Source organism: Oryzias melastigma, linkage group LG4, assembly GCF_002922805.2.
Source record: "Oryzias melastigma strain HK-1 linkage group LG4, ASM292280v2, whole genome shotgun sequence".
Classification (NCBI taxonomy): domain Eukaryota; kingdom Metazoa; phylum Chordata; class Actinopteri; order Beloniformes; family Adrianichthyidae; genus Oryzias; species Oryzias melastigma.
In genome coordinates, this window is record NC_050515.1 from 18,442,936 (window position 1) to 18,456,290 (window position 13,355).

The following is a 13,355-nucleotide window of genomic DNA, read 5'->3' on the forward strand; positions in this document are numbered from 1 at the left end:
CCCAAACAATTAGTCCAAAGGTAAGGGTAAACTTAACAGAATTGGAAACATCAGGTATGATCTGCTGTGCAAAATATGTGATGGAAATGAGAAAACTTAGTTTTATTGAATGATAAAAAATAAACAAGTGTAGCAATGACTCCACTTTCCAGTCTTCTTCCAACTGCCGAATGAGGTCAAAATCCTGCCATTTCCATTGCTTATTAAAAATATATATATATACCAGTTTAGAACAATGGTGTTGCAGGCAGTAACTACCTACCTTTTCCACCTCTGATTTGGTGGCGTTGATGTCGTTGTCTAAGCGCTCAAAGTTTATCTGGGACTTCTCTGCTTCTCTACACTCCCTCTCGAACTTCCTTTTACTCTAAAAGAAGAAGAGGGCAAAGCTTAGCTGGAAATAAATCGGCGCAGCTCAGACCTGTGGAGCCCTGTCACTGACACACACTTGTTCTGTTTCCCGTTCGGTAAATACAACAGAGAAAATATGTGAATAAGAGGGAGATGAATCAGACACAGATAGTTTACTTCCTGCCGGCTCCATCTGGGTTTCATTAGGAGTGAAGGGAAGACGGTGAGACTTTACAGTCTAGTCACAGTTAAAGTCACGCAGACCACACACCCTCAATCACATTTGCTGCCCCACCAACACGCAAAAAATATCACTTTTATTCACAATTGTAAAAAAGCATGTTAGCTTTTAGGACTTAGAGCTTAATTATATGGCCTGCAATAGCTGGGTGCTCAGAAATAACCTTTTATGTAACTAAATGACCTCAGATGTGAGCTAATGGAGTCTCCATCTCTTCCTGAAGCCTTTTGGGACTCAGCTTGACAAAGGCCAAATGTGACACATGGGCAGTGCCTCGTTTTGGGAGGGGGGGTGTTATGTGCTGAGGTCTACGGTCAGTGTGTGTTTACTGGTTTTGGATCATGTCATTGGTCTCTCCACAGGGAACCTTGCCAGGAAAAAAAATGAACAAGGCCTTATGGTGTTTATGGTGTTTGTCTAACAATTGTGACTGAAATCAACACATCAAAAAAATAATAATATATATGTATACAACAAAAATTGCATTTTTGTTACTTTGGTCACAAATCGCGGATTAAATGGAATCCAGAGATGAAAAAGTGGATGAGTTTCCTCAGTTAGCATTTCTTTCATTCCTCATGCAAACATGTATAAGACAAACACTGTCTCTAAGAGAGATTATTTACACTAAACATTTATGCTCTTGTTTTTCCTTCTTGCTTTCCCCTCCTCTTCACCACTTACATTGTCCATCTGTTTCCAGCACTGATCCAAGTACTGCTGAGCCTTTCTGCCCTCCTGTAGATGCTGCTCAAGTACACACAGACACAAAGAGACATTTGGACACAAACACAGGGAAATACATAAATATGTGGATGCATACAAACGATCACATAAAAACTTCAGTGAAGTTTTGGCCACAGTTCAGAAATTCCAGAAACTACAGCAGTGAAGACACCAGAAACTGCAGCCCTGTATTTTGAATTTGATTTTAACTTTTGTTGTTTTACTTTGTTTTCATTTTTTAAAACCAAAAATCCTATAATTATGTGAACTAAATTTTGCAAACATTTAAAGTGAGTTTTGCAGTTTCACAATTGACTGAACAGACTGTGAAGTTTTGTAAAGCAGACGATCTAGTTTTTCCAGACTAAAGAAGTTGCGTTTTGACTATTGGAGTCAATCTCAAACGTTGCATTTCAACTCAGGAGTTTATTTTTAGGACAGAGCTATTATTAAACTTTAGTGTAGAGAAACACAAGATCTTCCTTATTTTTTCTATTGATCCCTTCAGCAGAAACTACATTACAGCATATAGCAGAAAGCTTAAATGGAAAATTGCATTCATTGTATCCTCAAAGTCTTGTTAAGGGTTTAAGTTCAACTAAAATTCAAATTCTTTGACACATGACTAGGTGGCATGTGTTAAGAAATATTTGAAAGGGAATTCAGTTGAATTACAGGAGTAAAAAAATACATTATTCAATTAAGAAATGCACATTTCTGCAGTTTGCCAACAAAAATATGCCCTTCAATCTGGTTGAAATAAAATCTAGTACTGTTCTTTCTGAACCTATAAATTGAAATGTTCTGCTTTTGCAGGCAGCAGATGGTAGCAGGCATTAAAGACAGATGGTAACATCATATCCGACATTGATCCTTCTCAGTGAAGTCAAACAAAAAGCAAATGCACTAGAAGGAAGATGGGTGAGATCTGTTGGAGGTAATGCGATTTTCAGAAAACAGAGCACATCTTTCTGGTGTTGAGCGGCGTATGGGACTTTAGGATGAACCTCGTCCTGTACTCACGTGTTTCCTCTCAGCTTTGAGATCTTGGCTGTACCTCATCAGCTCATTGTAAACCTTGTGAGCCATCTCCTCAGCCACCAGCTCCCTCTGCCCAGCATAATCATTCAGCTCGTTCAGAATGGAGTAAAACGACAAACAGGATGTGAACCTGGAAGATGCAACAACCAGTGTAGATGATACTGTGTCCTTTTACATTTAACACAAGACAATAACATTTGTTCTGTTAAAAGTAGAAGTTCTTATTTTGTTATATTTTTTCCTGAAATTTTTAGTGATTTTATTATGAAAATACTTTAGCAAAAGCTGACCAACATTTGATATAGACGACTATAAAACTTTGGTTTTTGTGTCCAATTTTACAGATTGTTGTGCTTTTTTGTGCTATAAATGTATTTTAAATGTTAAGTGATACTTAATAAATAGAAAATAAAATAAAACAGTCATTTTTATCAGCAAATATTTTTTCAGTAGAGACAAGACTAATGTTTCATAGTGCACTGCGTCTTGCTATAAAACTAAATTACTTTGATGTATTTTAAAGTATGAAATATGTAAAATATTCCAGACTTTAGACTCCGTATGGAGACTGTCTGTGAGGAACAGTCTAATTATTTACAAGGCCTTTTTCCTGACTACAATCCACAGATACTTAAGCATATTTCAAAAGCAGAAAAATAGAAAAAAAGTGTATAGAAGGTTGCTCACCTTGGCTCGTCGTCTTTGGAGCGCTTTGGACAGTATTTCTTTACTAAGTTCCTGACAGACAAACAAGAGAGACAAACTTGAACACCACAGAAGAGTCGATACCATAGATTTGGTAGATAAAAACACAGAGGGCCATCAGTCACATAGATCAAGAGAGTCTAAAGATTAAAGTTGAATCAAAGACATAAACTTCAAAGCTAGCGACTGTCATTTCCTTTCAGGCTTTGAAGAACTGTCTCCAAAGATGAGCAGAGGAATGCATGTGTCACAAGTGGAGTCCCTGTCTGATTAATGGGCTGAAATGTGAACAGAGTGACACGGACAGCAGCACGCAGAGCATGAATTTAAGACATTTTTTTTAATCTTAGCAGCCACAGAGAATGATTGGTTTTAAATCAGGTAGTGTGTTGCTGAAATGTGGAGACTCATTCTACCACGAACCTCTCTTTTATCTAAACATTTTCATTGCTCTGCTGCACAGCAGGGAAGAAGACATTTTGAATGTTCTTGAACTTTTAGGATGTGTTCCAAAGTCAATGTCCGTTGCTTTAAAGGAGAAAAATGTCCACTTAAAACAGTTTTATACAAGAAAAATATTACAATAAAAATGGACTAGCTCCTCTATAAACAGCTCCTAGTGTTTCCTGAAAATATATCTTGGATGGCGCAAAGGTAGAGAATAAGATTCAGTCTCCAGGAGTAACAGATGCAAATAAGGTCAACTCTGACACCCCCCAATCTCCTGTGTTTGCAGGAGTGTGATACAGAAACAAAAACAGTGTAAATCTGTAAGCCAGCTGCAGTGGTGTTCCGTGTTTGTGCATGCGTGAGTGTACCGGAGCTGCTTGGCATAGTTCTGCTCAACCTCCAGCCTCTCTTTGACAAATTTTGCATAGCGCTCCAGAAAGTCGATCCCCCACTGAGTGTGTTTGTCCAGATTATCAAACTGGTCCTGGTGATGACAAACAGAAGAGGCGAGACAAAGATCAAACACACATTTCAGACGTTAAAACAACATTTGGAAGAATTCAGTCTTCTGTTACTTAAATGTACACACAAATAACAGACACAACATGCATACTGTGTGCCTGTAAATCATAAACTAATACATGTTCCACACAATGCAATAATGAAGCGCAGCTAAAGGATAACTGGGTGAAAAGGACAGCTGGGAGCCAGAAATTGTTCAGTGTCATTTCAACTAATCCTAAATTCTTCTGACACGAGCCTCAAAACAGTTTATTAAATTCAGGCACATCAAGACCTTGTATACATCTGCTTTTAAGATGCATTCGGAATCTGATAAACAAACAGCTGTAATGCCTGATTTTTAAAATATTTTTACTTTTCTTGCCATGTGCAAAAATATTTGAAAGCCTTGATTACACAATGTATCCCCCCAACAAAAACACAAACAAGTGGACAAAGGGATTACAGAAAGTTTTTGTCAGATTTGTTAGTGTGGATATCATAAATGAATTTGAGCATCCCTGTGTGGTTCTGAGACGTGCTGTACGGTAAGTAATTAGAACAAAAAGGGAAATGTCTTCATTTCTTGTTTTGATGACAACAGGAGTAACCAGATGACTCTAAATCAGTTTGATTCAGAATATTTTTATATGGATCATCAAACCATTTTATGGAAACCAAACTGCATACTGTGAAAAATAAACAACAAATTAAAAACACAACAAGCTCCCTTCTAATAGTCAATAAATGTGATCAAGGTTACTAAAACTAAACTTCTAATTCACAACAAATGAGAGTCATACCTATCTGGAATCTGTCCAGTATAAACGGCTTAATCTGCGGGTTCTGACTGGAAACTAACACAGTTAAGTGTTTTGTTTAAGGGTCCCACAATAATGTAATGAAACAGACAGGTGTTACTCATTGATGTTAAACCAGGATTTATCAATCTGGTCTGAAGATCAAACATCCTCTTTCCATTGAAAAGCTCATAAAACAACCCACCGGCCTCAATGATCTCACAAGAGTATGTTTTCTAATCTAAAGTATTATGTCCATTTCACTTTTTTTTTTAAATAAAAAGATATTAAAGATGTTTCTAATAAAATGAAACTGGTGCATAAAAATCTGAAATTACGACAAGATCTATAAACCACAGATACAAACAAAAATCTACCGGTACATAAAATGAAAACAATATCTACAAGTGAATGATTCTAAAAAAAGAGACTAATTTGACAGCCTTTTGAGTGTGTGAGGTCACAACTCAAGTTGAGGCTGCAGAAAAAACATCACCAAAACACACAAGATAATCTTAGACTGCTGACTTAGTTTTTAATTACTTTTTCTTTCAAAACCTAAAATCAGAAAAGAGTGAAATCTCAGAAGATGTTAACAGGCTGATATTTGAATTTCTTGTTTTTTCCATCCATGTTCTATATATAGAAAATAAGTAAAGACAGAAATCTGTTATTGGGGTGATTTTTGTTTTGTTTTTTAATGACACTGATATATACAGCTACTTTGATAAAAAAGTCATGAATTTGTGCTTTTGTAAATGAAACATCAGGAGGTATTTGGAGTATCAGTAGCCTTTCAGTTCAGACTTAAACAGAGCCAGTACATCGGCTCTTTAGGTCTCTTTAGATTTTTCCTTATGCTGTCTGCTCATCTTCCTCTGACTTCTTCCTCTGATTGTCTCTTCAGCTTAAGTTGTTTCCATTTGCATGCATTTCATTATTGCAGCAGTCTTTGGATTAGAGGAATACATTTAGACCTCCCTGCTTGATTGTGAAAGTATAGTACAAATATCTAGCAGCAGACTGAAGTACTAGTTGATGATTGTACTTGTTCTAGCAAATAATAAAAAAACACCACACATTTATGCATAAAACCACTTTTCAAATTACTTCCTATTGCTGAGCACTGCATTTTGCCCAACTCAGCATGTTGTTTGAACTAAAATGTGAAGTTAAATGTGATATCTTCACCTGAAATCCTTATAAAAATATTTTCTGCATCTTTTTCTACTCTTGTGAGTGCTCTACTTGAAGATCTAATACAAAACTCCATTTGTAGGACAAAATTACATTAAAATAAATAAGTGCCAGCTGCCAAATCAGCCAAACATTGAACAATCTGCATCCTAATTGGATAGGACAAAAACAGGACCATGCAGGGCTCCAAAGGCATTACAGAGCCTCATTTTGGTTGACAAAAGGTTTATTTTAAGCATAAGGTGCAAAACTGCCAAAATACTATGAGATATGAGTAAAAAAAAAAATCAAAATTTAGCAAAATAAAAAGCAGCAAAGAAGACTAATAAAAACGATGAATTGATTACCAATCACACTGTCAGCATTGAGGCATAACAGCTATTTTTGCCTCCAGCCTGGTCTGCATACATGCTCATCCATCTCCTTTCAGCAGCATGCCTCTTTGAAATGACGTCAGCCTGTGTGACAGTATCTATGAATAAGTAATAAGGGATGAGCTCATAGTGGAGCTTGTGGAAAGCTCAATGCAGACGGGCTCACTGAGGAAATGACAACATCTTGGGGTTCCTAATCTCAGCTCGCAAGGAGGAGGAGGAGGAGGAGGAGGAGGAAGAGAAGGATGTGTCAAGAAGCTAACAGAATGAATCATGTCTGCATATAGACATCTGCAAACCACAGGGTTTTTTTTATTTTATTTTTTTATATTTAAAGATCACAAACCAAAAGGCCGTAACTACTTCCCATTTACAGTTTTTTTTTACTATTAAAATATTAAACCATAAAGATTGGATAACTTCAGCACAACAATGTGATATAAAAAAATAACAAGAAACAAACCACAATTTCATAAAAAGGGATGTAAAGTCCCCCAGTTAATTTCTGACCTTTCAACTAATTTTACTGACAGATTAAGACAAACTGAAATTGCTATGAAAAATTGTGTTGCTTTTTATAGTTGAAATACCATATGGTCTGAAATTACTTGACTGACTGCAGAAAAACCTCATGATGTTGTTGCTTTCACTCTGTCTCAAAATAAGCGGTTTGGCAAAAGTCACCCACATAGTGCTTATAACATTTTTCTGTTTTCTTGAAATATCATCACACGAGATCACTGACAACTATACATGAGGCCTGCACTGATACTTGAAGAAAATTTTTTACAGGTATTTATCAAGTTAAAAAAAATCTTTAAACACCTCAATTTATTTAGAATCAACTGTTTTAATCTCCAAAACAGTAGCATCATCAGATTTTGTATTATTTTTTATGCATATATCTTCAAATAATATGCTAAGGAATTCAATGGATTTTCCTTAAAGTGAAAACCAAAACATCAGCCGTTTTAAAGCCTAGTAACTTGGGCTGGGTCTTTATGCTGACTCCACTTGTACTGAATTAATTCCATTTCAATTCAAATATTAATTTATTTAATTTACAACTTAGAAAAAATATGGATATCAAACATAATTTTAAGCTTAAAGTACAGTTAAAAAAACTCAACCAAAGTAATTTAAAACTTGTGAATTCTTAAATTAAAAACTAACAAAAACATCATTTTAATAAAAACATACATAAAATTGCTTTAAAATAAAACTAGTCCATAGATTTAATGATTTGATATTTTAAACCAATTTTTAAACCAAGAAAAAATATTTACTTTTGTCCTACCAAACAAATGCATTGATAACAGCAGAAAAGGTGCCAATCACTCATTTTTAAAACATTAGAAGTAAAAACATTTTCCCTCATGAAAGGTCATAGTTATTCAGCTGTAAAATGTTTACTCGACAGTCATCTAATTACTGCATGCCACTGAGACCAACAGACAAGGGAATTGTTTCTTTCCCTGAATCAAATCCCAAAATGGGTCACAGATCTACCTCTTTTAACATTTCCTCCAACAAACAAACCCTTGAATCTGCATTTACATGCTCTGATCCTAAATACATTCATAATTTAGATCCTAGATGTGGAACCCCTAATACGCCTTATGTGCAAATTCCACTGAGAAAACAGGCTGATAACCAATCAACAGCCAGTCAGAGCCAGACAGCCTGTGGCATTCCACTGGGGAAGGCCAGGTTAATAAGCACAGAAAGTGCTGTTAAGACAATACCCTAATTACACACTGTGGTATATAAAAGCAGAGTGATGCTACACACATGCACACACAGCAAACTAGGTGCAAAACATAACCAGTCTGAAAGACCAGCATCACTTTGAGCAGCCCTGGGCTCTGTCTGCACAGTGTGTTTACAGGGTTTGAAAACATCCCTCCTCCTAACAAACAAAGAGTCCACGTTATTCCAAGAATGTGATGGTGGAGACTAGAAGGGATCTGTGTGTTTTTGTGCTCTGGATGCTGAACTGGGAGTCTGAGGGAGGAATGGATAGGAAAGGGGGAGGGAAAGGACAACAAGTGGAGAAAATTAAATGAGGCAGCAGGGCTGCACGGTGTAAGAAAATGTTCTGTTCAGACAAGGATTTACAAATAGGAGACAAAACAAAGCCTCACATATTGAAGCTTTTACAGCAAATGAAATAACACACACAGATGGTTTTCCTTGTTCGAAGAATCTGAATTTGCATAGACTTGGACTTCTTACAATAATGTCCTTAAAAGTCTCCAGCTTACTGCCATCTAAGGAAAAACCAGAGTGATCATTGGCATGTGAACAGTATCAAGTCCTGACCGACAGCAAACAAACTTTCAAAACAGTTTTTGCTTTTCTGTAAACTATTTCAAAATAAAGGAACCCACTGGAAAAAAATGAAAGACAAGTCTCTGCTTTTAAAATCTGACTTTGCTTCTTAAAGACATAAATGATGTATTTCTATTGAAAAATAAACAGCTATTACTCATTCCATTTGTCAGAATAACCATTCTAGCTCTGTTACATCTTCTTAACATGTTCCTGATAATTCTTTTTTTTCTAAATGGTTTTACTGTAGTGCAAGTTATTCAAGTTATAAACTGGCCAATCAAATGTCTCAATAAAAGTAGGTTGCCTTGCATCATCTGAAGCGTTCAAGCTCACCCCTGATTGGAGAGAGTGGTTGTCATAGGAATGTCAACTAAGACCCACACGTTCTAACATGGCGGTCGACATATCCCAGAAAAATGGTGACAGAGTTGACTTTATTCGGATGGAACAAGACGCAAGTCATTTTCTATGGCTAACAACATAGTCGCTCAGTCCAGGTCTCTTATACAGTTAACGGTGTGTACTGTTTTAAAGAAGTTCAATTTTTTTTAAGCTTAGATTTGAATATTATTGTCATTTATGCAACTTAACAACATATTTAAGAACATGAAGTTGCAAATTCGAATAACAGTTTTATTTACAAGTTTGAATCTTTAAATACCGCTACTCATTTGTAAATAAAAGAAAGATAAGTTACTTTTTAACTGTTTTAACATACTTTTTACTTTTTTTACCCTATGCTTTCTTTTTTTTTATTTGCTCTTTTCAACTTTTAAAATTAAGGAAATGTCATACTCCACTGTTAGTACACTAACGGGATTCTTGTTTTTCCTCTTTCAAAAACAGCATCTTTCACATCTTTTCAGTTTGATTTTTTAAATAGAGCTTATTATTACATTGAGAGTCAATAAAATAATTAGAAATCCTCCATCTGTTTCAGGTGATAGGATTGAAACCAAACACCAAAATCTGTAGCTAAATTATGGTTTTATTCACACCCTGCTGTGAGCACTCATGCACACCTTGCAGTGTAATGAATTACAATTTGCCCTGCTGAAATATAAGCTACAAAGTCCATAAACAAACATGCTCCTATGTATTGCCACATAAACTTGGAGGGAATATGTGACTCAGCAGTTCAAATTATAAGTCATTGCAAGGGATTAGACTGAATCTACAAGTCTGTCTCATAAATTACAGTCATGAGTCGGTGAACTATTTCACTGGTGCAGACAGAGGTGCAGAAACTTAATGTTTAGACCTAATCAGACGTGTTTTTTTTCCAGTGAAATGTGGGAGGTGTTTTGGGCTTTGTCAAATGAGAGCTTACAATGACCTACATCAATTCAAACTGTTTTGCAGAGCAGCAGAAGTGGGTGTTTCTTCCTCTTATGCAACAGCTGGGAGCTTTTGTTTTCCAGTTTGCCTGTAGACTACATTATTAAAAAACAATATTTAAATAATGGAAACTTTAAATAAGTTTTGAGAATTTGTTTTCCAGACAAAAAAGGACTGCTTGAGGTCAAAGTGGCTTTTTTAATCAAAACAATAAGTAACAGATGCAATGTGTACTTTAATTTCTTTCTGTAGCCAGTAAAAAAAAGTTCAAACAGTGGACTTTAAAAGGTATAAAAGATGACAGAAAAAGACGTGAAACGCTATGAATGAAAAACGCACAATAATTTTAAGATTTAGCAGATTTAAGTCAAGCTAAAAGTATATTTAGTCTGTACTTTACTCCTACTCCACAAAGTTAAGAGAAGGGGAAAAAGTTACTTTGGTCTTCATAAGAAAAAAATAAATGTCTTTATCTCGTTTCAAGCCAACTTGTTTTAAGAGTGAAACTAAAACTCAACATTTGGTTTTAGTTTGCTGGACACACAATAAGTGGAGTGGATGCATTATGATCCTGATATGATCTGCAGCAGTTTACTTCTTCAGATACTCCACCAAAAGCACCTTTAGGAGCAACCTAATGTATCCATGAAGAAGGTTACAGTTTATCTTTATACAGGACTACTCCTAAGGAAGGCCTAATAAATCAGATGTTTTTTGTTGAAATATAATGACAAGTTTATACAAGCTTTATCAGATTTCAGGTGAGTTTTTTGCACTGTATTTAAGTTTGTATTCATGTTTGTATGATTGAACGGTGTATGGCTAATTTGTTTGTAATAAATATTACTACATATTGTTGTATGGTTATTATGACTAGAAGGACTTTATGAATAATACTAACAGTGACCACACTTTTCTGCTTAATACTGCCTTTACTTTGGGAACAACAATAGTATGTACTTTGGATTAACATAATCAACACTGGAAGAATTTGTATTTCAAGCATTTCAGCACATCAGTTACTTCTATTAAACGTGTAGCTTAAGGGATAGGTTTATCCACTTTACGGAATAATCACAAAGCCAATAAATCTAACTTAATCTCATTTTCTCAAATTTACACATCTGGAATGATTTAAATAAGTTTTTGGGGCATAAATAAACTCTAGAAATAAAGTGTTTGACATATGTGGGACATATAGTTTCCAACATTGACTATAGAGCATTTTAGTTGGACAACTTGAGTGTTTTGCTTTGTTTTGTGACAGTAGACAATGTTTGGGACAATGATGGGATGTTTGCCAAAATGTAACCACGTTGGTTCATTAATCATTTATGATGAGTAAAAGCAAAGCCAAGTTAGAAAAATTTGTTTTTTCATCTAAAATGTCTATTAGTGTGATATGTAAATGGGGCAAACTTCAAAAGAGGGCATTGACAGCATGTGCTCAGGTGTTCTGAACAAGCTCTGTTGTAATTTGAACAAACAACAGTTGCTCCGTAAGTCCTTGTAATCTTACACAACCCTAATTATTTATGAATGCAAACAAGACTCATTAAAGCTTGTCTGTCTTGGTAGGAGGGAAACTAGTCAAACATTAGCCAGTGAAGATACTAAAGCAGACAATGCGACTAGCATCACTACATAATGTTGAACTGTATGATAAAGTGTCACTCACTCTAACCATCACACAGTAGTCCTGAATTAGTTATAGCAAATTAGTTCCAGGTTTCATAATGCACAAAAATGGAGCTAAAAACTAATCTAAAAGAAAGTTTCTGATTCCTCCACCTTTACAATAAAGCCATAAAGTGGACGCAGTCACACTTTATCCCATCGTAGATCACATGGAGCCTGTAAAGCTTTTTGCTGACAGAACAAGATGATGTGTACTTAGAAAGTGATCATGTGAATGTCATGTGACAACAGTGGTGTGGACAGACTTTACATAAAATAGAAAAATGAAGCTTTTTCTAAAGATGACCACTTCTTCTAGTTCAAGTAAAAGAAAAAGCCACCAGACTAGAACATATGAATATTTATTTTAAGGCTTGTAAACTGTCTTTATTCTTTATTCCAACCATCACAGAGATTTATTAGCACCACAAGCTCAGACTTTTTAATTGAACACGTGATGCAAAAGTTTCCAAGCTGTGATTTGTCTTTCAGTCAGTCCTTGTGTCCAAATTAGAGCATGAAACAAAGAAACTCCAAACGACCCACAAACCATTGTACCAGTCGGTTTTGACCAGTTCCGAACATAAATAAAAGCAGACAAAAAGAAACAAAAATAAGAACAGATTTTAAGTAAAACAAACTTATTAAAAGGGTCAGTATTGTTTTATTTACAACTTTAACCCTGTAATTATGTATACAAATATAATCAGTATTGCCCCTCAATTCATTTGCGTTAAGTTATCAGTTTTGATTTGGAACACTGTAAGATAACCGACTTTAAAGGGACTAAGAAAAGAGGAAAAACCTGACAAGTGGACCATAATAAAAAACACAATCAGTTCATGCTTTACTGACGTATGTTGAAACTTGGACGTGAAGGTACATGAGGGTCTGAGTACAGGAAGTTTTCAAGACATCAGGTCAAACTGAGAGCATTCAGGCAGCAATGAAGGCAAAATAGATACAGATAAGAGTTGTCAAGATTATTTATAAACATCTGGTTAATCTCAGTTATCAAATTTGTGCGACCATGTAAACAGGGTAGGTAACTATTATTTACCAACAGTTCACCCACTGGAGATGAATAGTTTCAGTAACACTTTAGATGAGGTGCTGCAAAAAGTCAATATAATGTTGACAAAGATAGTAAATACATTTCTTAAGCTTGTGAGCAGTTTATTAATGTGGGCTTTGTTGACAATGGTCTCACTTTATATGGTAACAATTCTTATTAAGTATGTTAATGAATCTTATTCAGCTTATTGTGCAAATAAATGTCTTACTAAGACGCGATAAACACATTAATAATGTTTGTTAATGTGCTGATAAAGCTTCTTAGGGAATCTTATTATAAAGTGTTACCATAGTTTCTTTAAAAAGTTAAGTAGAAATGAATTTTTGACTGCATCTCATGCAAAAAAAAAATGAAAACAGTTTTTATCCGTCGGGATCCAGGAATCCAAAGGTTAATATTAGCCTACCTTTAGACTTACTGATTTTGAAGAAAAATTTTCATGCATTCTGACTGAAGCTCAGTTCTTCAAAAGGAAGTGCTTTAGTGGCTTATGTCCAAAGAGTAACTCAAACTGTTTTCTGCAGTCAGTACTGCAGTAGCAACTA

General features: G+C 35.3%; 1 protein-coding gene across 2 annotated transcripts in view; it reads right to left on the bottom strand.

Annotated features, from left to right (window-relative positions):
• The window catches only part of fnbp1l (formin binding protein 1-like), a 41,680-nt gene that overhangs the window by 11,455 nt on the left and 16,870 nt on the right, over positions 1 to 13,355 (bottom strand). For both annotated transcript variants that reach the window (XM_024278381.2, XM_024278380.2), the window contains exons 2-6: positions 3,883 to 3,998; positions 3,047 to 3,097; positions 2,342 to 2,489; positions 1,277 to 1,339; positions 263 to 367 (exon numbers count right to left, since the gene is read on the bottom strand). In XM_024278381.2, coding sequence (XP_024134149.1) covers positions 263 to 367; positions 1,277 to 1,339; positions 2,342 to 2,489; positions 3,047 to 3,097; positions 3,883 to 3,998 — 483 coding nt within the window. The remainder of the gene's footprint in view (positions 1 to 262; positions 368 to 1,276; positions 1,340 to 2,341; positions 2,490 to 3,046; positions 3,098 to 3,882; positions 3,999 to 13,355) is intronic.